The 24,063-nt window shown below is 45.0% G+C and overlaps 1 protein-coding gene across 3 annotated transcripts in view; it reads right to left on the reverse strand.

The window, feature by feature from the left end:
- LOC117356848 (ADP-ribosylation factor-like protein 6) overlaps positions 1 to 23,429 on the reverse strand; it is a 37,847-nt gene extending 14,418 nt beyond the window's left edge. Inside the window, exons 1-5 of one of the 3 annotated variants that reach the window (XM_033936626.1) lie at positions 23,296 to 23,429; positions 22,132 to 22,192; positions 16,003 to 16,129; positions 6,442 to 6,503; positions 995 to 1,063 (exon numbers count right to left, since the gene is read on the reverse strand). In XM_033936626.1, the coding sequence (XP_033792517.1) occupies positions 995 to 1,063; positions 6,442 to 6,503; positions 16,003 to 16,129; positions 22,132 to 22,163 (290 nt within the window). In that variant the 5' untranslated portion in view covers positions 22,164 to 22,192; positions 23,296 to 23,429. Of the gene's footprint in view, positions 1 to 994; positions 1,064 to 6,441; positions 6,504 to 16,002; positions 16,466 to 16,528; positions 16,667 to 22,131; positions 22,193 to 23,295 lie in introns of those variants that run through there. The other 2 variants (XM_033936635.1, XM_033936644.1) reach the window with 2 other exon arrangements.
- Between the last annotated feature and the right edge of the window lie 634 nt (positions 23,430 to 24,063).

The raw sequence follows: 24,063 nt of genomic DNA on the forward strand, positions 1-24,063 counted from the left end.
CAAGTATTTGAACATCTGAATTATATCTCCCCTGTCTCTCCTTTCCTCTAGGGTATACATATTCAGGGCTTCCAGTCTCTCCTCATACGTCTTCTGGCGCAAGCCTCCTATCATTTTTGTCGCCCTCCTCTGGACCGCTTCAAGTCTTCTTACGTCCTTCGCCAGATACAGTCTCCAAAACTGAACACAATACTTCAAGTGGGGCCTTACAAACAATCTGTACATGGGCATCAACACCTTCTTCCTTCTACTGACTACGCCTCTCTTTATACAGTCCAGCATCCTTCTGGCAGCAGCCACTGCCTTGTCACACAGTTTTTTCGCCTTTAGATCTTCGGACACTATAACCCCAAGGTCCCTCTCCCCGTCTGTGCATACCAGCATATACGGTTCCTTCCTATTTTTAATCCCCAAATGCATTACTCTGCATTTCTTTGCATTGAATTTTAGTTGTCAGGCATTAGACCATTCCTCTAACTTATTGTAAACCACTTAGGTATCAAGCGGGTAATAAGTACTAGAAATAAATAAATATCTATCCCTGGCTACTCAGAGAATAGTTAAGCTCTGGAACGCGTTGCCAGAGGATGTGGTAAGAGCGGATAGCATAGCTGGTTTTAAGAAAGGTTTAGACAAGTTCCTAGAGGAAAAGTCCATAGTCTGTTATTGAGAAAGACATGGGCGAAGCCACTGCTTGACATGTTGCTACTCCTTGGGTTTTGGCCAGGTACTAGTGACCTGGATTGGTCACCGTGAGAATGGGCTACTGACCATTGGTTTGTCCCGGTAAGGCTATTCTTATGTTCTCTTATTTTCAGACTTGGAACATTAAGATGCTGCATTACAGTTCCTGCGTTTCAGTTAATTTTCAAGGACACTGAGCAACTTCAGGAGGATTGAGAACTACCCAAAGAAATGTACAAACTACAGCAACTAAAGCCTAGAAACCCATCTGCAGCAAAGATAAGGACAGTATCAGAGACTGGCCACTTACTTGTAATAATGTTCCCACAGGTTTCGGTATCTGCCTTGTCCGGACATATCGAACACAGTAAATAACAAACTGAAAAAGAGAAGATCATGAGAAGTGGACAGAGCTTGAATTACTTAAAAATGTCAGTACCTAGGTAGCAAAACTTCTTAGTGTGAGAGGCCATGTCACCTTTCAGAGGGGAAATGGGGAAAGGGCTAAGAATGAGGAGGCCCTAGAGCAGGGGTGGCAAAGTCCCTCCTCGAGGGCCGCAATCCAGTCGGGTTTTCAGGATTTCCCCAATGAATCTGCATGAGATCTATTTGCATGCATTGCTTTCATTGTATGCTAATAGATCTCATGCATATTCATTGGGGAACTCCTGAAAACACGACTGGATTGCGGCCCTCGAGAAGGGACTTTGACACCCCTGACCTAGAGGAATATTCAATCCCAGACATCTGTGCAGTCAACACTCAATGAAATGCTGTAGCTTATAGTAACTTATCACCGAGATCTCCATACTGAATATCAATCATGATTATTATTTTAAAAATGAACAGAGAAAAATGTCACCATGCACACCGCTTTGGAAACAAACAGTGAAAAAGAAATAACAGGGTAAAAATATTTCCACTAAGATAAATCAAGCAATAGAAAAGGAGAAAAAAAAACCTAGGGTATAGTTCAAAAATTTTGTTGACAAGCTGAAAACAAATTATGCAGTATATAGATGAAAAAAAGTTTTACGAAGGTCATTTCATAAATCATGCACAGGTTGGCAACATTGGGGAGTGGCTGATGCCATGGCAGTAAACCTGGTTTCACTTTCACTTCAGTGCTTGAAGCAGCAGGACGTGTGTTTAGGAGATCTGTAGTGTACATAGTATGGCTGTGACAAGTGTGGGAAATGGAGGCTGCAGGTGTCTCAGATACTGTGTTTGTTGACGATCAGAGGTCGTACATTAAGACTGAAACTCTATGTGGCAAAAACCCAACAGAAATCCACGATGTGTTACGTGAAGTTTGTGGTGAGTTAACAGTGGACCGTAGTACAGTTTCTCAGTAGGCAACTCGTTTTCGGAGTGGTCGTGTGAGCATAGATGATGATGCAAGACCAGGACGGCCGAAATCAACAACCGATGAACGATGTGTGAAACTCATGCTTATGATCTTGAAGGCATCATCATCACAGACAAAGTTCCATGTGGAAGAAGTGTCACAGCAGTATATTATCGTGATTTCTTGCAAAAAAAATGCACAGAAAAATGCACAAAATCTGACCTCAGCTGCTCTTCATGGCAACGCTCACCCACGCATAGGGAATGTCATCATTGAAAAACTACGCGAATACGGCTGGGAGGTGTTACCTCATGCTTCCTACAGTCCAAAGTTGAAACAATCTATGGGTGGACATCGTTTTGCATCTCTGGAAGAGCTTTCTTCCGCCATTATCTGAGCCATTCAGCAACTGAACAAAAACAGTGTCTTGGATGAAATAATGAAGCTTCCCAGACGTTGGGAGGGAAGACTATATTGAAGGATTGTAAAGAAATACTTGAAAAAAAAATAAATAAATAAACATGTACTGAAAATTTTAAAAAAGTGTGCATTATTTATGAAATGATCCTCGTATATAGATGGAAAAAAAATGGCAGCATAAATAAGGTTTTGGTTAAAACAATTACATGACTCTGTAGCAGGACTATAAAAGCACCTCATATGCTAACCAGACCTAATTTCTTCTACTTTCACCATAACTCCATCAAATGCCTTGTGTGTGCGTTAATATGTGAAGAGCATCCTTTTTATGGAAAGGATCGATGCACAAAGTTGGCAAAATAAGCATTTTAAATAATGACATGGTCACTAGTTGTAATGGAGCACTGGATGGAATTCTTGAGTGCCAGCTGTGAATGGCTTGGGGAACAAAAGAGAACCCGTGAATTAAACCCAAAGTAACACCATTTGAGATTTAACTGTGCAATATTTATTTTTAGTTTTACGGACTGCTTCTCCCAGATATGCTGCAAACCACTTTATAACAATACTAGCTGATGGCCCAGCGTTGCACGGGTATTTAATTATAGCAATAACACTGTAAATGGATTCAAATAAAGATACTTTATAGTGGTGAATGAAATTATTTTTTTACAGCTTTATAAAAAGTACAATATTCTAATTATAATGTGAAATATTTGACAAAATGAATACAATACAACTAACACAAAACTTGATTATAAACAACATTTTAAGTTTCACCTCCAGGAGCAAGAACATATACATTATTGGGTGAACCCACCCTTCCCACGTGTGCAGGTGGGCCGCGAGACCCCCAGAACATATCACCCCAGGTAGTGAGGGTTCTGCATACCAAGTTTCGTTCAAATCGGTCAAGCCGTTTTTGAATTACTGTGAGAATGGCAGCTTTTTACATTTTTTCCATTGACATGAATGTGTGAAATCTGATTTTCTGTTTGTAGCTCCGCCCACGTGTGCAGGTGGGCCGCGAAACCCCCAGAACATAACAATCCAGGTAGTGAGGGATCTGCATACCAAGTTTCGTCCAAATTGGTCACAGTGAGAATGGCAGCTTTTTACATTTTTTCCATTGACATGAATGGGTGAAATCTGATTTTCTGTTTGTAGCTCCGCCCAGGTATGCAGGTTGGCTGCGATACCCCCAGAACATATCACCCCAGGTAGTGAGGGATCTGCATACCAAGTTTCGTTCAAATCAGGCAAGCCGTTTTTGCGTTGGCAGCTGTTTTACATTTTTTCCATTGACATGAATGGGTGAAATCTGATTTTCTGTTTGTAGCTCCGCCCACGTGTGCAGGTGGGCCACGAGACCCCCAGAACATATCACTCCAGGTAGTGAGGGATCTGCATACCAAGTTTCGTTCAAATCGGGCAAGCCGTTTCTGAATTACTGTGAGAATGGCAGCTTTTTACATTTTTTCCTTTGACATGAATAGGTGAAATCTGATTTTCTGTTTGTAGCTCCGCCCACGTGTGCAGGTGGGCCGCGAGACCCCCAGAACATATCACCCCAGGTAGTGAGGGATCTGCATACCAAGTTTCGTTCAAATCGGGCAAGCCGTTTTTGCGTTGGCAGCTCTTTACATTTTTTCCATTGACATGAATGGGTGAAATCCGATTATCTGTTTGTAGCTCCGCCCACGTGTGCAGGTGGGCCGCGAGACCCCCAGAACATATCATCCCGGGTAGTGAGGGATCTGCATACCAAGTTTCGTTCAAATCGGTCAAGCCGTTTTTGCGTGATCGCGGCACATACATACATACATCCGATTTTATATATATAGATTTAAAATCTAATCTAATCAATTTCTGTTTCGCTCAAACCTAGGCAGGCATAAGGCGACTTATAGAGAGTGGCAAGGATGGAGAAGGTGGGAGGAGGGGAGGGAGAAGATAAGAGGTAGGTAGGAGTGGGGGTAGGGAGAGGAGTGGAGGGGGAAGGAGAGGATAAAGGTGATTAAGTGTTAAATACCTTATATACTCGAATATAAATCGGGATTTTGGGGCCAAAAAATTGGTCCAAAAATGGGGGTCCTGGTTTATATTCGGGTCAATGCCCCCTCCCAGAATTTTTTTTTAAGGCCGCTGCCAGGTTCTGCCCCCGCCTCCCTCCCTGCCCTAGCTTCATATGGTACCTCATATTGGCGATCTGCGGTGGGTGCAGCGGGCAGGAGCCAGTAAGGATGCCTCTCAGTATCGAGCAGCAGTGCCAAATTGCGCTCCTGATCGTGTTGCTCAGCGGCCGAAGGAACTCGTGGCAGCTGGTTAGCAGCAGGGCAGGAACTTGGAAAGTTCGCTCCTGCCCGCTGCATCTCCACTGCGGATCACCAAGATGAGGTACCGTATGAGGCTAGGGCAGGGAGAGAGGCGGGGGCAGAGGCTGGAAGGGAGGGAGGAAGGGTGCAGAATCTGATGGGGAAAGGAAGGAATGGTGCTGGGTGCAGAGGCTGGCAGGGGAGGGGGGAAGGAAAGGGGCTGGTGCAATGCATGACAGGGGAGAGAGGGAAGGGTGCTAAGAAATTTTTTTAAGTGGTTTCTATATATTCAACAAATATTCTAGGTGAGAAGCAGCAATAAACATAACTCAGACCCTAGGGGGTCTTTTACTAAGAGGTGCTAGCCGATTTAGCATGCGCTAAATATTATTTTATTTATTTAGCCCGTCCTTCCATTATTTCTATGGAAGCGTTAGCATTTAGTGCAAGCTAAATCGGCTAGAAACGCCTTAGTAAAAGACCCCCTAGATGCAGTTTGAAGGTCAAACAGAAGAATTCTTTTCAAAGGGGTCAAAGTCCTTGCAGGAAAAGTGGATGAAGCATATGGAGCTATAAGGGGACTATACTGAAAAATTCAAGAAAATTCTTTAACTCTTCTTTCCTATTGAGGTAGATAAATTGTTCAACACCCTCGTTCTATGACGCAGTCCTGCTCCTCTTTTGTGCACAAAAGTTCTTCACCCCCTCCCCTTCCCTTGGGGTTTTGCAGCCCAAATACATGACCTTGCATTTCTTAGCATTAAATCTTCGCTACCAAATTCTTATGGTGCATTTCGAAAAGTAATGAAGTCAGCGTTGTTTGATAAATTTATTTCCTAAATGTGGATATTACTGTTAACAAAATTTTACATTGAACAAATTTAAGAAACTTGTTGTATTTTAATTATCTGTATTTCGCTAATTGTCCAGCCTTCTTCTGTGTAAACTGCCTAGAAATTGTTTGATTATGGCGGTATAGAAGAATAAAGTTATGTTATGTATACCGTATTTTTCACTCTATAAGACGCACCCATCTGTAGAGGAGGAAAACCCAAGAAAAAAAAAATTCCCACCGCCCTGCCCTGTACCCCCTCTGGTGGTCTACTTGTAGGCCAGGACAGGATCTTATAGAGCGAAAAATCCGGTAGGCAGCACATAACTCCAACCCCCCCCCCGGTAGGCAGCAGAGGCACCCTCCCCTCCCCCCTCCCCCGCAAGCAGCAGAGGCACCCCCCCATAAACAGCAGAGGCACACACACCCATAGGTAGCAGAGGCACCTCTCCCCCCCCAGGCAGCAGAGGCAACCCCCCGGAGGCAGCACAGACATCCCTGCAAGAACTGACTGCAGCCAATTGGGAAGCGGCGCTGGACCAGGCAGGAACATGGACAGAACGCGCCTGCCTTCTGCGCTGCTGTGCCTGAACTGAAGAAGAGCCCTCCGGCGAGGGAGACAGGCAGGGGAGAGGAAAGGGGACTTTAAAAAAAGGTACTGGGGGAGACTGCCTACGGGGTGTGTGTGTGTGGGGGGGGTATTCACTCCATCAGACGCATCCTTATTTCCACCCCTTTTGGGGGGTGAAAAAAGTGTGTCTTTATGGAGCGAAAAATACAGTATTTTCAGGGAAATACAACAGACACCATCACACTTTGTTCAAATACAAACAGGAAATTACCTGGAAGTCTTGAACTTCTCTACACTGAATCCGATCGTGGGAACAATGTCTTGGGCTTGGGCCTTACAAAGAAAGAAAAGCAGATGATAATTAAGATTTTACATCACAGAAATCCTCATTAACTTAAAGTTTAAAATACATAGGGGCAAATTCTATAACAGGAGCACAAAATCTGTGCACTGAAGGGAAAATTAGGTTCTTACCTTAATAATTTTCTTTGTAGTAGAAGGGCAAAGGATTCTGTATGATAAATTAATTCCCCTTTCCCATAAACTGTTTGCAGAAGGATGTCAATCACATTTCAGCTCTGCCTCCTTCCCCAGTGGATTCTACTGACACCTTCAGTTTATACCAAAGCAGTCTAATCAAGAAAGTGCAAATTAAGTCTGTTCTGCTCTGTAAGACTTATGATAAATACTGTTAATAAACAACATGAAAATTTGTAGGTGGAACTAACAACCCATGAGTCTACGTGCTACCAGCACTAACAAATGGAGCTCTGACTCATCCCCTAAGAGCTCTTTTTTTTTTCACTGCTAAATTCTCTCTCTTCTCTGACTGGCAGAAGAAAACCCCAGCTCTGGATATACATGTGTCCAAGACAGAAAAGCAGACTAAGTAACTGGCAGGGTAGGGCATCCAGAATCCTTTGCCCTTCTACTTCAAAGAACATTATTGAGGCAAGAACCTAATTTACCCTTGTAGTGGAAAGGGAAAAAGGATTCTGGATGATAGGTGACATACCAAAACAGGCTCTTATGTCTAGGGTGGGACAGATGAGCATGCCCTTAAAATTGAGGAACCAAAAGCAATGTCCTCTTCTGCTGCTACATGGACTCTGTAAAAATTTCATAAAGCTATGGAGAGTAGACCACGTAACTGCTCTCTTTGGGCAAAATTGCCCGAGCCACCCATGAGGAAGACTCACTTCTCATGGAGGAGAGGGACAGAGACTTTCCACAGCCAATGTAGGTTGGAGAAATTGCCATTCAAATTCATCTAGAAATGGTCGCTGCAGAAGCTGGCCTGCCTCATCTGGCCTGGATGATGTAAAGAAAAAGATGATCAGAAAGTCAAAAATTGATTGGATTTTCTCAGGAACTAGAGAAGGACCCTCTGCACATCCAGCATTTTCAAAATACAGCCTGTGCCTTTGAGCCCGTGGCAAACAGACCTTCTGATCAATACAGAAGATATAAACAGTTCTCGGTAAGAATGAAGAAAATCTGTAATCCATATGAGAGTACCTGTAGCTGCGAGAGCCTTCGCGCAGAAGTTATGGCCAATAGAACACCATCTTGACAGTAAACTCTAGCTGCAACGCCTCTCGCAAAGGCTCCCAAGGAAGACTTGATGAGATCCTTCAACACCCTGTTAAGGTTCCATGACAAAAAGGCCTATGCACCGAAGGATGCTGTCTGAGTGCACCCTTCAGGAACATGGATGCATCTGGGTGAGCCACCAGAGAACCCTTTTCCACATGAATCCAAAGACTTGCAGTTTAAGAGACCTAAATGACAACCCCTTGTCTAGACCAGCCTGTAAAAGGACCAGGACCACAGAAACTGGGGCTCTGAAGGGTTCTATGTGACCTGGCATGCACCATTGCTGAAATATCTACTAAGTCTTGGCATAGGCCACCATTGTAGTTGGCCTTTTCATTCTGAGGGAGGCAGAAATAAGTACTGCCAAGTATCTTTTCTTTGCTAGGACTACAATCACAAGAGCCACACCATAAGGGGAAAGGGATTGAGTCTTGTATACCGCCATTTTGTAGTTATACAACCACACTCAGAACGGGATTTGGGGGTGATCATCAGCGATGACATGAAAACGGCCAAACAAGTGGAGAAGGATTCATCTAAGGCTAGGCAAATGCTGGGTTGTATCCAGAGAAGTTTTGTTAGTCGGCAGCCCGACGTCCTAATGCCTTTGTACAGAACCATGGTGAGGCCTCATCTGGAGTACTGCGTACAATTCTGGAGGCCACATTACCGCAAAGATGTGCTGAGAATCGAGACGGTACAGCGAATGGCCACCAAGATGGTCTCGGGGCTCAAAGATCTATCATACGAAGAAAGGCTGAACGAATTGCGGCTATACTCTCTCGAGGAACGTAGAGAGAGAGGGGACATGATTGAGACGTTTAAGTATGTCACTGGTCGCATCAAGGTAGAAGATAATGTTTTCCTTCTTAGGGGACCCTCAGCCACAAGAGGACACCCGCTGAAAATAAAGGGCGGGAAGTTTCATGGCGACACCAGGAAGTACTTCTTCACTGAAAGAGTGGTGGACAGCTGGAATAGGCTCCCAGTAAAGGTGGTTGAGGCCAGCAGCGTGCAAGTTTTTAAGATCATTTGGGATGCTCATGTCGGATCTCTTCGAGGGAAAAGGTCATCAGAGAGCAATTAACTAGGGGGGTGGGTCAATGGAGTGGGCAGACTCGATGGGCCTTGGCCCTTTTCTGCCGTCACTTTCTATGTTTCTATGTAAGACACTTCAAGCATTTTCCCTATATGTCCTGGTGGGCTCACAGTCTATCTAATGTACCTGGGGCAGTGGAAGATAAAGTGACTTGCCCAGGGTCACAGGCCAAAGCATTCCGGATCCACCATGAAAACTGGACCCTTTCTGAGTACTGGTAACTTTCAGCTCTTGTCCCTCTAGGGACGAATTCAATCCACATACCATAGATGACACGACTAATATGGGGCCACTAGGACCACAGGCCCTGGGTGGTTCACTATCTGGCAGATGACTATCTATCCTGGGCCATGGAGGAAACACATATAACAGCCCTTTCTCTGGCCACAGTTAACCCAAGTGTCTAACCCAGTGCTTCTGAATTCAAAATTTCGGCTACAAAGGTGATCTACTTTCTAGTTTGTGGCTGAGGCTATGAGATCCATGATCGCTCAACCCCAAGGCTAAACAACAGCCTTTCAGACAACCACTCTTCTGGGTCCAAGGTCTACTGGCTGAGACAGTTGGCTTGTACATGCTCCACTCCCACTTCATGAATTGCTGAGAGTGCCAGGAATGAGCTGCTGCCCACCAAAATAACATCTGGGACTCCAGACATAAGGGAGTACTCCTGGTGCCTCCCCGTCGGTTTACATACTCTACTGTAGTGGCATTGTCTGACTGCTTTGTCTTTTAGAAACATTTTCATCGTCTGTAACATCAGACAAAAGGCTCATAGCTCCAGACGACTGATGGATTATTTACTCTAAGCAAGCAACTACTGTATACTGAACTAGTATACAGGCCGGCAACTATCACCAACATCACCCTGGTTGACATCCTTTGATAGAGATTATGGGTAGAGTCCCCAACATAAACTCTTCCATTACTTCATTATTCAAGGAAATGGTTGCTGTAGCAAGACTGACTGATGGGACCAGAGGGACAACAGGGAATGCTGGGGTGCATGCATATGTGCTCTTGACCAAGTGACTACATCTATGGTCGCCACTCTCAACCCCAGAATCTGGAAGTAGTGCCAGGTCATAACAGCTGACATTGTCAAGCAGTTCATAATTTGTTCCCCGAGCTTCTACGTGGTTCTAGGAGCCAGACACAGCCCTCTGCCTTGTTGAACCTGACTCTTAAGTACTGTAGGCATTGATCTGTTCTAAGTGACTCTTTTTGAATTTGACTATCCAACCTAGGTCTTGTAAGGCAAGCCACTGGAGTCACTGCTTGCTCCTTTTCCGAAATGGACTGAGTCCTGCTCTGCCAGTTGTCCATATATGGATGCACCTGTATCCCTGCTCTCCACAGGTGCGCTGCCACCACTACCATTCCCTAGGAGAAGGTGCAAGGTGCTGTGGTCCAAACAAAAGGCAGAGTGAAGAACTGGAAGTGCCTTTCAAGAATATGGAATCTCAAGTACTTCCTATGGTCTAGAAAATGGGAATGTGAAGATAGGCCTCCGTCTAATCCCAAGAGGCTAGAAAGTCCCCAGGTGCCTCTGCCACAATGACTTACCACATAGTGTCCATGTGGAAGAGAGGACCTCTCACTGCCACTTTTACCGACTTCAGTTGTCTGAGCCTTTGATGGCCTCTATGCCAATGTTACACCTAACATCTTATATTCATGTTCCTTGTTTTTCTTACCCAGGTGCATCAGTTTGCATTTGTCTATGTTAAACTTCATCTGCCATTTTTCTGCCCATTTCTCTAGCTGGTTCAAATCTCTCTGGAGTTCTTTTCTGTCCTTTTGTGACCCAACTGCCCTACATAGTTTTGTGTCGTCTGCAAACTTGATTAAATTACTTGTTGTTTCTTCTTCCAGGTCGTTTATGAAGATATTGAACGTTTTTAAGCCTATCAATCTGCCTGCATACCTTTTCTAGACCGACTGTCAACCCTGTCAGTTTCCAGTCTTCATTTCCTGCGTATAGCCTGTCGGCTTCCAGTATGTTGTGTAAAATGTGTTCAGTTTGTCGGCGATGACTTTGTCCTCCTTTAACACTCCCTTTATTCCATGGTCATCCAACGGCCCCACCACTTCCTTCGCAGGTCATTTCCCCTTAATATAGCGAAAGAATGGCTTAAAGTTTTTTGCCTCCTTGGCTTATTTTTCCTTGTAGTCTCTTTTGGCCCCTCTTACCGCCTTATGGCACCTGCTGTGATGTTGTTTGTGCTTTTTCCAGTTTTCATCCGTTTTTGACCTTTTCTATTCCTTAAACGATGCCTTCTTGTCTCTGATCGCTTCCTTCACCACTACAGTGAGCCACGACGGTTCCTTGTTCTTTTTCCTCTTGGATCCCTTGTTGATACGCGGTATATATAGATTTTGTGCCTCGGTGACTGTGTCCTTAAAAAGGGACCATGCTTGCTCTAGCGTTTTTACAGTGCCTATCCTCTTCTTAATCTTCTTCCCCACCATGAGTCTTATCCCTTCGTAATTCCCTTTTCGGAAGTTCAGTGCCGTGGTCGTCATTCTGGACCAATGTTTCGCCCCTGCGTCCAGGTTGAAGTGGATCATATTTACCTTTTTGTGATCATGTATGTTCATTGTCCTGTTGTATACGTTTAGTCATGTTATGTATTTTTATGCTATTTTAATATGTTTAATATTAAGTTGTTCTAATTATGTATGTTTACCTTAACTTTGTAATTTTAGCTGTACATCGCCTAGAACCTGGAATAGGCGATTAATCAAATCTTATAATAAACTTGGAAACTTGATCACTGCTTCCCAGCGTCCCTTCTACTTCTGCACCTTGCGCCAGTCCTCGTAGTCCATTTAGAATTAAGTCCAGAATTGCATTTCCTCTCATATTTTCCTTGACAAGTTGTTCCCGGAAGCAATCACCTACAGCATCCAGGAACTTGGTCTCCCTACTGCAGCCGGTGGTGCCTAGGTTCCAGTCTATCCTCGGATAATTGAAGTCGCCTTTGATAACTGCGTTGCTTCCCTTGCAGTTGCATTTAATCTCACCCGTCATTTCTCCATCAGTTTCTTCGGACTGCCCTTGAGGTCGGTAGTAGATGCTGATCTTCGTTTCTGTTCCATTTATTCCCAGAATTTTGGCCCACAGAGACACTACCTTATTTTTCATTTCTGGCGTGTTCTCTCCGGTAGACTCAATTCCCTCTGATGTATAGGGCAATACCCTCACCTTTTTGACCTACTCTGTCTCTGCGGTATAACTTGTATCCCGGTAGCACAGTGTCCCAGATGTTTTCCTTGTTCCACCATATTTCCGTGATGCCCATGATGTCAAGGTTATCTTTTTGTGCCATAGCATCCAATTCCCCTATCTTATTCTTGCTTGAGTACCTGATTGTAAAAAACCGCTTAGAAAACCTTGATAGGCAGTATATAAAATCCTAATAAACTTAAAACTTAAACTTATTCCTTAGGCTCCTTGCGTTCGTGTACATATACTTAAGTTTGCGGCCTGTTACTTTCTTGCATTTCCTTCCCTCTTGTGTCCCTTTTGATCCATCAGGATTTCTATCTTGCCTATGATCCAGTGAGTCTTTCCCGCTATGTTCCTGCATAGTATCCTCTGGGTATACCCTTTCCCGAACCATCGACTCTTGGTCGACTATCGGCTTTCCCCTTCTTCCTAGTTAAAAAACTTCTCAATTTCTCTCTTGATGTTGCTTGCAAGTAGCCTCGTTCCGTCTCCGCTGAGGTGGAGTCCATCCTTCCTGTATAGCTCGATCTTGCACCCCCCTCAAACAACATCCAGGACCTAGTAGTCTGAGCATATTCGAACCCATACCTCCCATAAAACTGACAGCCTGCTGCCTATCTGCAGAAGCTCAACCAGGAACCTGGCGTCATTGAGCTTTCTTGGGGACTGCTGCTGCACAAGACTTCTGGCATTACCAAACCTCTTGATATGATCTCTGAGCAGAGGCGGCTCCATAGTAAGGACAAGATCTCAGATATTCGCATAAATTACTTTGACCAGACTCTCTTAAGACCCCGAGATCTGCTGGCCTGTAAGGGGCATCAAAAACAAGAACTACTTAAGCATAGAATTTCAATAGTACAAGTTCATCTTATTTGATGATAAGACTCAAAGTAACATAGTAAATGACGGCAGATAAAGACCCGAATGGTTCATCCAGTCTGCCCAACTATACATGCTCTATAAATTAATAATTTAATTTAAATGGTCGTTTTTCTTAGATATTTCTGGATCAGAAACCTAGAACTCTGCCTGGTAGTGTTCTTAGATTTTATCTCCTGGAGTCTCCATCAAAGCTCACTCCAGCCCATCTTAACCATCCCAGCTATCAAAACCCTCTCCAGCCCATCCTCAACTGAATGTCCATATACGGGACACAGACAGTACAAGTCTGTCCAGTATTGGCCTTAGTTCTTTCAATATATACCCATTATTTTCTGATTAGAGATCAGCCTGATAATTTATTTTAAAATCACAAATCCGAAAGGACAGATCCCACTGTATCTTTATGAAGCCTGAAATCTATGAACTGTTTGCTCCAAGATTATAGGTTAACTGTAAGTGATTTCTCTTGCTAAAACAAACATTGACTGTTATAATGCCTCTGTATCGCTATACCTCACCTGGAGTATTGCATTCAGTTCTGGTCTCCTTATCTCAAAAAAGATATAGCGGCACTAGAAAAGGTTCAAAGAAAAGTGCCCAAGTTGATAAAGGGGATGGGACTCCTCTCGTATGAGAAAAGGCTAAAAAGGTTAGGGCTCGTCAGCTCGATAGGCTAATGGCTAGAGTACAGAAAACAGAGAGTGGGCATAAATGGGAAGTTCTCAGAATGGGAAAAAGTGACTAGCGGTGTACCCCATGGCTCGGTACTTGGACCCATCTTATTTAATATTTTCATAAATGACCTGGAAGAAGGAACATCCAGTGAAATCTATCAAGTTTGCAGATGACACAAAGTTATGCCAGGCAATCAGATCGCAGAAGGACAGCGAGGAACTCCAGAGCGACTTGAATCAATTGGAGAAGTGGGCAGATAAATGGCAGATAAAGTTTAATGTGGAAAAATGCAAAGTGATGCATTTAGGCAGAAAAAATAAAGATCACAAGTATAGTATGTCAGGTGTAACTCTGGGAAAGACCGAACAGGAAAAGGACCTGGGTGTACTGATAGATAGGACCCTGAAACCATCGGCGCAATATGCGACGGCGGCAAAGAAAACAAATAGAATGCTAGGCATGATAAAGAAGGGAATTACGAGTAGATCAGAGAAAGTTATAATACCGCTCTACAGAGCCATGGTCAAACCGCACCTGGAATACTGCATCCAGCATTGGTCTCCATACCTAAAGAAGGATATAAAATTGCTAGAGAGGGTGCAGAGATGAGTAACGAAGCTAGTGAAAGGTATGGAGAACCTGGACTATGAGGAACGACTTAGGAGACTGGGGTTGTTTTCCCTTGAGAAGAGGAGACTGCGAGATCTGATTGAGACTTTCAAAATACTGAAAGGATTCGACAAAATAGAGCAGGGGATGCAGTTATTTACAATGTCCGATGTGACACGGACAAGAGGACATAAACTGAAGCTGAGGGGGGGGGGGACAGGTCCAGGACGAATATCAGGAAGTTCTGTTTCACACAGCGAGTGGTGGACACCTGGAATGCTCTCCCAGAGGAAGTAATTGCAGAATCCACCATTCTAGGATTTAAGGGTAAATTAGATGCACATCTCCCTTGAGAAGCATACAGTGATATGGGGACTAAAACTAGGCCAGGGTACACCTGGCGGGGCCTCCGCGTGTGTGGGTCACCGGACTTGATGGACCCAGGGTCTGATCCGGAGATGGCAATTCTTATGTTCTTATGTTGAAAAAGAGACGGCTGAGGGGAGATATGATTGAAGTCTACAAAATCCTGAGTGGTGTAGAATGGGTACAAGTGGATTGATTTTTTACTGCATCAAGATTTACAAAGATTAGGAGACACTCGAAGTTACAGAGTAATACTTTTAAAACCAATAGGAGGAAATATTTCTTCACTCAGAGAATAGTTAAGCTCTGGAACGTGTTGCCAGATGATATGGTAAGAACAGTTAAAGTAGCTGCTTTAAAAAAAAGTTTGGACAAGTTTCTGGAGGAAAAGTCTATAGTCTGCTGTTGAGACAGACATGGGACGGTAGCATGGAATGCTGCTACGACCGTGTTTCCCTGAAAATAAGACCTACCCCGAAAATAAGCCCTAGTCGTCGGCAGCAGCGTTCCCCCTCCTCCCGCCGATCATCTCTCTCTCCGACCGTGAGACAGAAAGAAATGTAGCTTATAACAAACCGGCAGAAGCTAGACAGGCTCCTTCATGGCCTGGGCCGTCCCTCTGCCGCGTCGCTGATGACGTTATCAATGACATAGCAGAGGAACGGCCCAGGCCATGAAGGAGCCTGTCTAGCTTCTGCTGGTTTGTTATAAGCTACATTTCTTTCTGTCTCGCGGTTGGAGGGAGAAATAGGTCGGGGGGAGGGAGATAGAAAGATGCTACACGGGGGATGGGAGGGATAGAAGCTGCAACGGTTCTGCTGCACAAGGGATGGGAGGGGTGATATAAGCTGCAAGGGTTCTACACAAGGAATGGGAGGAAGGGATAGAAAGATACTGCACAAGGGGATGGGTGAGAGGGGAGGAAAGAGGAAGAATTGGGGTGAAGGTAAGGAAGGGGAGATCACGTCCATGAAAAAAATAAGCCCTACCCAAAAATAAAAACCTAGTGCCTTTTTTGGTCCCTAAATGAATATAAGACATTGTCTTATTTTCGGGGAAACACAGTATTTGGGTTTTTGCCAGGTACTTGCGACTTGAACTGACCTCCGTGAAGACAGGATACTGGTTTAAAGCAGTAAGTTTATTCTTATGTTCTTAAATTAGAGAAACAGCCCATATGCAGAACTGGCTGTTCTCTCAGCAGAGCAGAAAGGAGCAAGATAATGAGATGATTACAAAGTTGAAATACTATAAAAACAACAACAACAAAAAGATATTGTCCTGAAACAGATTAAGTGCATTAAGAAGAGCCCACATGACATCAGATCAGAATGGGTTCTTGTAAAGTATTTTAATTCCAGTCTACTTACGTTGGAAGGTTTCAGTTTATTAATAATGGTGGTTTTGCCGCTGTTATCCAATCCCAGACACAGGAGGTGCACCTCTTTCTTCTTCAGCCCAAGCCATCCTGTGAGCTTGTCAAAGAACCCCATGCCCCTAAATCAGACACAAACAGCAGCTGTGAGCAGACCCCAAAGACCAAGACCAGACAGGAGCAAGTCTGTTCTTCGACTGCTCAGCTTAAACCAACTCGGAGAATCCCGACAGTAGCCATGTAATATCACAGGAGGCTGAGCCAGAGGCTGCTCTCACATGAAAAGCATCAGAAGAGTGCAAGTTTCAGCTGCCCCAGTACACGAGGTAATATGGTAATGCTCAGCCCAATGTCTCTTTCTGCCAGCCTGCTGCTGCACAGATCCCAATCCTCCTTGGTCAGATTCAGGCGCCTTCACTCTCTGTTTAGAGCAATGCAACACACCCCTCCTAAAGCCACCAGAGAGTCCCCTACACTAATCGCCTCCTACCAACCCCACAGCCCCTACCGATCCTTCTTACCAGCAAATAAATGTCCTGGCAGCTTCTCAGATCCTGTCAGCTGCTTTTTCCTTGCCTGCTCTTCTCAATGAGCTGCAGCTGGTCCTGTCTACCCAAGACTCCAACTCCCAGAAGCCCTGGTGCCAAGAAGGCTCTCCTTCTCCCTTTCTTTTGCAGCCTGCCATCTAATGCCTGGATGTCCTCACTTCACACAGCTGTTTCTGCTAAAGAATTTGCTCCAGCCCTGGATTTCTAACAACCCCATCCTGATGCATTAGGAGACCTGCAGAACCAAATTAAAAGGGTAGAGAAAGGTTCTAAACAAATACCCCACATCTAGGGGATGTAAATTTTAAACCAGGAGGGACCAGAAAGTCTCCCTCCTGATAAGTTAGTAGCTCTGGTGTCATCACTGCTTGCCATAATCTGAAAACTTCCACATTTGCGTGCGAGGGACTATGCCTTGCCTTTTAAGGCTGTTTTAAGTGACAGTGTCCACAGCTACATAAACACACACAGTTCCTATCGCCCTTCATCATGTCTTGTTATAACCAGTCCCTGAACATGCATCTGACTTTAAACATAGCTACAAAGCTCACTACTGCTAACTACCCCCCCCCCTCCTATTGTGTTTTCTCTTGTTAGTCATGTGTTGTTAAGTGGATATTTGTCAATCTCGTCTCCCTATTTTGAATCAATTTTATAAAACGCTTAGAAAGCTTGATTTGTGTTTAATCAAAAAATGTAATCAATTTGAAAACTTGAAATGCATATGTGTGGATGTTCATGTGAATGGACAGATGGACCCTCCCCTTCCCCCAAGATAGAAAACTTCTGTTAAAAAAAAAATTATCCAAATAGAGGGGAAAACTACAATCAAAGGAAAGGGATGGAGGAGGGACGTTCACTGGTTATTTGCAATGATTATCTTTTGTACTAAAAGTCTGTGGTCTACAGGGGCTGTGGACACCAGACCTTTGACTCCAGCTCCTACTGATTAGATTTTCAATTTTTTATCCAACCTCCATGATCCCTGACTCCGTAGCTCTGTGGCCCCACATGCGCAGTAGAAGGAGCCTGTGGCGGTTTTCTGGCTTCTTCTACTGCGCACGCGGAGGCACAGAGTTTGAAATGGCAAACACCACAGCGTCGATTCCATAGAGGAAGCCGATGAGCAGGGAAGCCGCCGAACAGGGAGGAACTGCCGACTAGGAAGTGGCAGCGCAGTGGCATCAGTCTTGACCCGCCAATCCTCCAATCCTTACTCAAAGTAGCAGTGGCAGCGCTGTAAACAGGCTGTTCGCGGCAAGCCCTTCAGGGCCTTTCCTCTGCCGCATCACTTCAGATGCGGTAGAAGAAAGGCCCTGTCGGGGCTGACCGCGAACAGCCTGTTTACAGCGCTACCACTGCTACTTTAGGTAAGGAATGGGGGGTTGGCGAGTCAGGATTGCTGCCGCTGCTACTGATATTTGGGTGGGGAAGGAAAAAGATACCTGATTGGGAGTTGGGGCCTGGGTTGGTGAGGAGAGAGACAAGGGATAGTCACTGGAAAGTGGAAGCCATAGCTGGATTGAGGAAAGGGCTGGAAGGCGGCTTCAGTGAGGGGAGAGAGAGAAAAAGAAAGATAGACAGCGGGAGAGAGAGAAAAAGAAAGAAAAGATAGACGGGGCAGGGAGAGAGAGAAAAAGAAAGACAGACATCTATTCTAGCACCCGTTACTGTAATGGGTTTAAACATCAGGCGGCGATCCAGCACCAAGGGTGAGCGAACGGGCTTTGGAGGGGAGACGGGACATGTTTGCCCATTGTGTAGCTGGGCAGGTGTGTGCGGGCAGCTGGCCACAGCTGGATTGAGGAAAGGGCAAGGGATATCTTAGCTGGCACATCTGGAAAGCGGCTTCAGTGAGGGTCTGGGCAGGGAGACAGAAAGAAAGACAGCGGGAGAGAGCGAAAATGAAAGAAAGAAAGATAGACGGGGCAGGGAGAGACAGAAAGAAAGACATACAGACATCTACTCTAGCAGCCGTTAATGTAACGGGCTTAAACACTAGTAAAGTATAAAATGATATATTTAGCATACATTAAGATGTAACTTTTTATGTTGTCGCTGGTGTTGGAGTCACCTACTCCGACCACCTAAAATTACTTCCAACTCCACAGCCCTGGGGGAATGTGGAACAATTATGTGGCTGTGGTCCACAAGTGCTGGGTCATTGGCTGTGCCAGTTTCCTGCCCCGGAACAGGAAGTTGACATCAGAGGGGGAAGGGGGTCTGGCAGAGGCTTCTTGGTTAAGATTCAAATGCAGTGAGAGAGCTAGCTGGGCACCAAGGACATTCTTCTTGGTCTCTCGGTTGAGACTAAGAATCTGTTTGGTATGGGAAGGGGTGGGGGAAACATTCATCAGGCCAACCAATGACAGAAATGTGATGGGCTACAGTTGTCAACTCTCAGGGGGAGAAAAAAATACACCATATGCACATAATCCCTTCTCCTCATCCTTCTTGGACTATTCGCTTCCTTGCCTCCAGCATTCGTCCACTTAGTTATGTTTCGTTTAATAAACTGATATACTGTCACTTTACAAATACATTATACTCGTATAGTGGTTTACCATAAAGCCAAACACATAATAATGAGAGCCATGGTAGAAAAACGACTCGAGAAGATGGTGGACAAACTTGAAACGGTTGATCAGGCATGGACCCTACTGAAAAATACTATCACAGAAGCACAAGATCTCTACATTCCGAGGATTTCCAAAGATCGGAGAACAAAGAGCAAAAGAGAACCGGCATGGCTTACCATACAGGTGAAGGAAGCCATAAAAGAAAAGAAGGACTCTTTCAAAAAATGGAAATGCATAAAGACAACCGAAGCCTGGAACAAACATAAAGATGATCAGAAGAAATGTCACAAGGCGGTGAGGGATGCCAAACAGGAATAAGAGGAAAAAATAGCCCAGGAGGCCAAAAACTTCAAGCCCTTCTTTAGATACGTGAAAGGGAAAAAAACCTGCAAAAGAGGCAGTGGGACCCCTGGACGACCAGGGAAGAAAAGGGTACATCAAGGAAGATAAACAAATCGCAGACAAACTAAATTCCTTCTTTGCGTCCGTCTTTACGAAGGAGGACACCTCAACAATACCTGAAGCAGAGAAAGTGTTTGCAGGAGAAATAGAAGACAGCCTCACCACAGTTGAAGTGGACTTAGACCAGATATACTATCAGATCGACAAACTTAAAAGTGACAAATCCCCTGGACCGGATGGGATTCATCCGAGAGTCTTAAAGGAATTGAAGGTTGAAATCGGAGAGTTATTGCAAAAACTTGCAAACCTGACAATCAGAACTGGACAGATACCGGACAACTGGAGGATAGCGAACGTCACCCCAATTTTCAAAAAAGGATCGAGAGGGGAACCGGGCAACTATAGACCTGTGAGTCTTACGTCTGTCCCTGGCAAGATGGTTGAAGCACTGATCAAGGATAGCATAGTCCGGCACTTGGACGCACATGACTTGATGAAACCCAGTCAACATGGATTCAGGAAAGGGAAATCATGTTTGACGAATTTACTCCAATTTTTTGAGACCGTGAACGAGCAAATTGATAGTGGGAAGCCGGTGGACATAATATACTTGGACTTCCAGAAAGCGTTCGACAAAGTTCCACACGAAAGACTTCTCAGGAAACTACAAAGCCATGGCATAGAGGGGGATATACAAAGGTGGATAGGCAAATGGCTGGAAAACCGAAAGCAGAGAGTGGGCATAAATGGGAAGTTCTCCGACTGGGAGAAAGTGACTAGTGGTGTACCCCAGGGCTCGGTACTTGGGCCGATCCTTTTTAATATTTATATCAATGACCTGGAGGAAGGAACATCCAGTGAGATCATCAAGTTTGCAGACGATACAAAACTATGCCGGGCGATCAGATCGCAGGATGATAGAGAGAAACTCCAGAGCGACTTGTGTCGGTTAGAAACATGGGCGGAGAAATGGCAGATGAAGTTCAATGTGGAGAAATGCAAGGTAATGTATTTAGGCAATAAAAATAAGGAATACGAGTATACAATGTCAGGTGCAACTCTGGGGAAGAGTGAACAAGAAAAGGACCTGGGTGTACTGATAGATAGGACCCTGAAGCCGTCGGCACAATGCGCGGCAGCGGCAAAGAAGGCAAATAGAATGTTGGGCATGATAAAGAAAGGAATCTCGAGTAGATCGGAGAAAGTTATAATGCCGCTTTATAGGGCAATGGTCAGACCACACTTGGAATACTGCGTCCAACATTGGTCTCCCTACCTAAAGAAGGATATAAAACTGCTGGAGAGGGTGCAGAGACGAGCAACAAAACTGGTGAAGGGTATGGAGAAACTGGAATACGAGGACAGACTTATAACACTAGGATTGTTCTCCCTTGAGAAAAGGAGACTGCGTGGGGATATGATCGAGACCTTCAAAATACTGAAAGGAATCGACAAAATAGAGCAGAGAAGATTATTTACATTGTCCAATTTGACACGGACTAGAGGACATGTAATGAAGCTAAGGGGGGACAGGTTCAGGACTAATGTCAGGAAGTTCTGCTTCACTCAGAGAGTGGTTGACACCTGGAATGCCCTCCCAGAGGAGATTATTGCGGAATCGACCGTCCTAGGCTTCAAGAGCAAACTAGATGCATATCTCCTTAAGAGAGGCATATAAGGATATGGTGGAATATAAATTACGCCAGGTGTACACCTGGCAGGGCCTCCGCGTGTGCGGATCGCCGGACTTGATGGACCGAAGGTCTGATCCGGAGAAGGCAGTTCTTATGTTCTTATAATAATAAATAATAATAATAACAGTTTATATACCGCAGGACCGTGAAGTTCTATGCGGTTTACAATTATTAGAAATGTTACAGATTAGAAAAGGAATAAACAAAGTGCAGACTTAATTATTGATAGTTCTAGGGATCATTTGTTGAGGATTGAGATTGTATAGGTTGGTTTCCTAAGTACTTCAGGAACAGATGTGTTTTTAGGCGTTTCCTGAATTCCACATAGGTAGTGGGCACAAGCAATTGTTTGAGGTCTTTACCCCATAATGCTGCTTGATGTGCGAGAAGATGTTGGTGAGGACTTTAAAATTTACAACCTCTGACCGGTGGAGAGACAAAGTTCAGATGTGAGCTTCGTTTGTGTCTGTTGGTTGTCATTAAAAAATAACAATTCATCCCTTTTTCACTCTCTCCCCAGCCCTGTCCTGCGCCAAGCTGGTGCAATGCGGATGCAATGGCATTCAGCAGCATCCTAGACAAAACCGCTGGCTCCCCGCATGAAGATATTGGCCGTTAATATACAAAAAGTGTCCACATCCCTGTGGGATGAAACTACATGTTGCGTTTGCCTTGACTTAGCAACATCCAAAAAGCTGTTCTAGGCAACCGCCAAGTTTGCCTTTTTAAGGCAGCCCTGCTGTTCATCATTGCACTCCTCCACTAACATTTCTCATCAGCATTTGCTCCCTATTTTTCACACCATCTTATATCCCGTCTTCTACTCCAATATTCCCACATCTCCTTCCCCCAGTTTTCAACATCCTCCTCTTCCTCCCACACCAATCACCCCTTGGCTTGCCTGAGGTCTCTGTCCTCCTCCTCTTCCTCCATCTGCAGTACTTGGACCAGTGTTGCTAGAACTGAAATACAAAATTTATCATAAGAAAACCTCAGAATTAATGTATTTTTATGAAAAATTATCATATGCTGTAAAAACTGAAAAAAAAAATGTTTTTCATAATAATAAAGAACGATGGAAAACACACACGTAAAATTTACATGGAAACCGAAGTGTGTATTTGATAGGGATAAAAAAGAAATCCTTATCCACTTTGAATCAGAATGTCAAAGCCCCACTCTGGTCTCTCAGTTGTGCTTCAAGCCTCTATTAACAAATATTGATTGATTTAATTTTTCTCTACTGTTCTCCCAAGGGAGCTCAGAACGGTTTTACATGAATTTATTCAGCTACTCAAGCATTTTCCTGTCTAGCCCGGTGGGCTCACCATCTATCTGATGTACCTGGGGCAATGGGGGGATTAAGTGACTTGCCCAAGGAGCAGCGGGGGTTTGAACCCACAACCTCAGGGTGCTGAGGCTGGAGCTAGAAATCAAAATGTAGTAAAAATGAGCCAAGTATAAGACAATGCCGCCATTCTGACATCACTGATGAGGTTGGCTCTTATTGGTGGAATGAGGCATTATGACATCACAATACCAGCTCTGGTTATCAGAGGCTGAAGCTTTTCACACTCTTTATTCAATTTTCTATACCGTTCTCCCAGGGGAGCTCAGAATAGTTTACATGAATTTATTCAGGTATTCAAGCATTTTTCCCTGTCTGTCCCGGTGGGCTCACAATCTCTCTAATGTATCTGGGGCAGTGGGGGGATTAAGTGACTTGCCCAGATCACAAGGAGCAGCGGGGGTTTGAACCCACAACCTCAGGGTGCTGAGGCTGGACCTTTAACCTTTGCTGCACACTCTCCCTCAGACACACACTTGAAATGCCACAGGGTTCTAGTTGCTTTTTCTTATTTTTGCCCTCTTGCACCCTGTTCCTGTCTCCCCCTCCTGACCTTTAACCTTGAGCCTATCCCTCCCTGCCTGCTTCTCTCAGCACAGGCCCAAAGGGAGCTCCTGTCCTCCTGTAAGTGGGAGAAAGGAAAGGTCCTCCCCCCAGACCCTTCCACTGAGAGCCTCCCAGGGTGCTCCTGCAAGGGGGGGGGGCTGCCCAGCTCACCTTGGCCACTTGGGCTTAAAGCTCTGTCTCCCCTAGAGGTCAGGTGCTGCTGACAAAGAAACCCAGAAGCCCACTTCCCTAAGAAGAGACCTGAGGTCAGAGAGCAGGAGCAAGGAGAGAAGGGGCTCAGCTGATTGGCCGGTGGGAAGAAAGGCCAAGAAGCTTGCAGGAAGGAGGGCGGGAGAGAGAAACGGCTATGCTGATTGGATGCAGGGGGGGTGAGAGGAGGGAGGGCTTGGGCTCAGCTTCAGCTGATTGGCTGCAGGTAACCAGGAAGTGGAAGGAGATTGGCTGCAGGGGTGAGAGGAGGGAGGGCTTGGGCTCAGCTTCAGCTGATTGGCTGCAGGTAACCAGGAAGTGGAAGGACCTGGTTGGCTTTGCCCTGAGGCTCTTCAGCCTCTGAATAGAAGAGCTGCCTCGGGTCCCCTGCGGGGTTAGTCTTTTGAGATCGATCCTTAAACACCACCAAAGTCCCCCTTGGACTGAATGGAGGAGCCTGGAAGGGGTGAGATCAGTTCAACCAGAGAAACAGAAATGAGTGATGTCAGGAAGCATTACATTGCCCAGAAATTGGAGAATTCAGGACTAACCCCCCTCCCCCATCATAGACTGACTTACCACCACCCTCATCATCATAGGCTGACTTACCCCCCACCCTCACCATCATAGGCTGACTTACCCCCCACCCTCATCATCATAGGCTGACTTACCCCCACCCCCACCCCTACCATCATAGGCTGACTTACCCCCACCCCCACCTTCATAGAC

The sequence above is a fragment of the Geotrypetes seraphini genome, chromosome 1 (assembly GCF_902459505.1).
Source record: "Geotrypetes seraphini chromosome 1, aGeoSer1.1, whole genome shotgun sequence".
In the NCBI taxonomy this organism is placed as follows: Eukaryota; Metazoa; Chordata; class Amphibia; order Gymnophiona; family Dermophiidae; genus Geotrypetes; species Geotrypetes seraphini.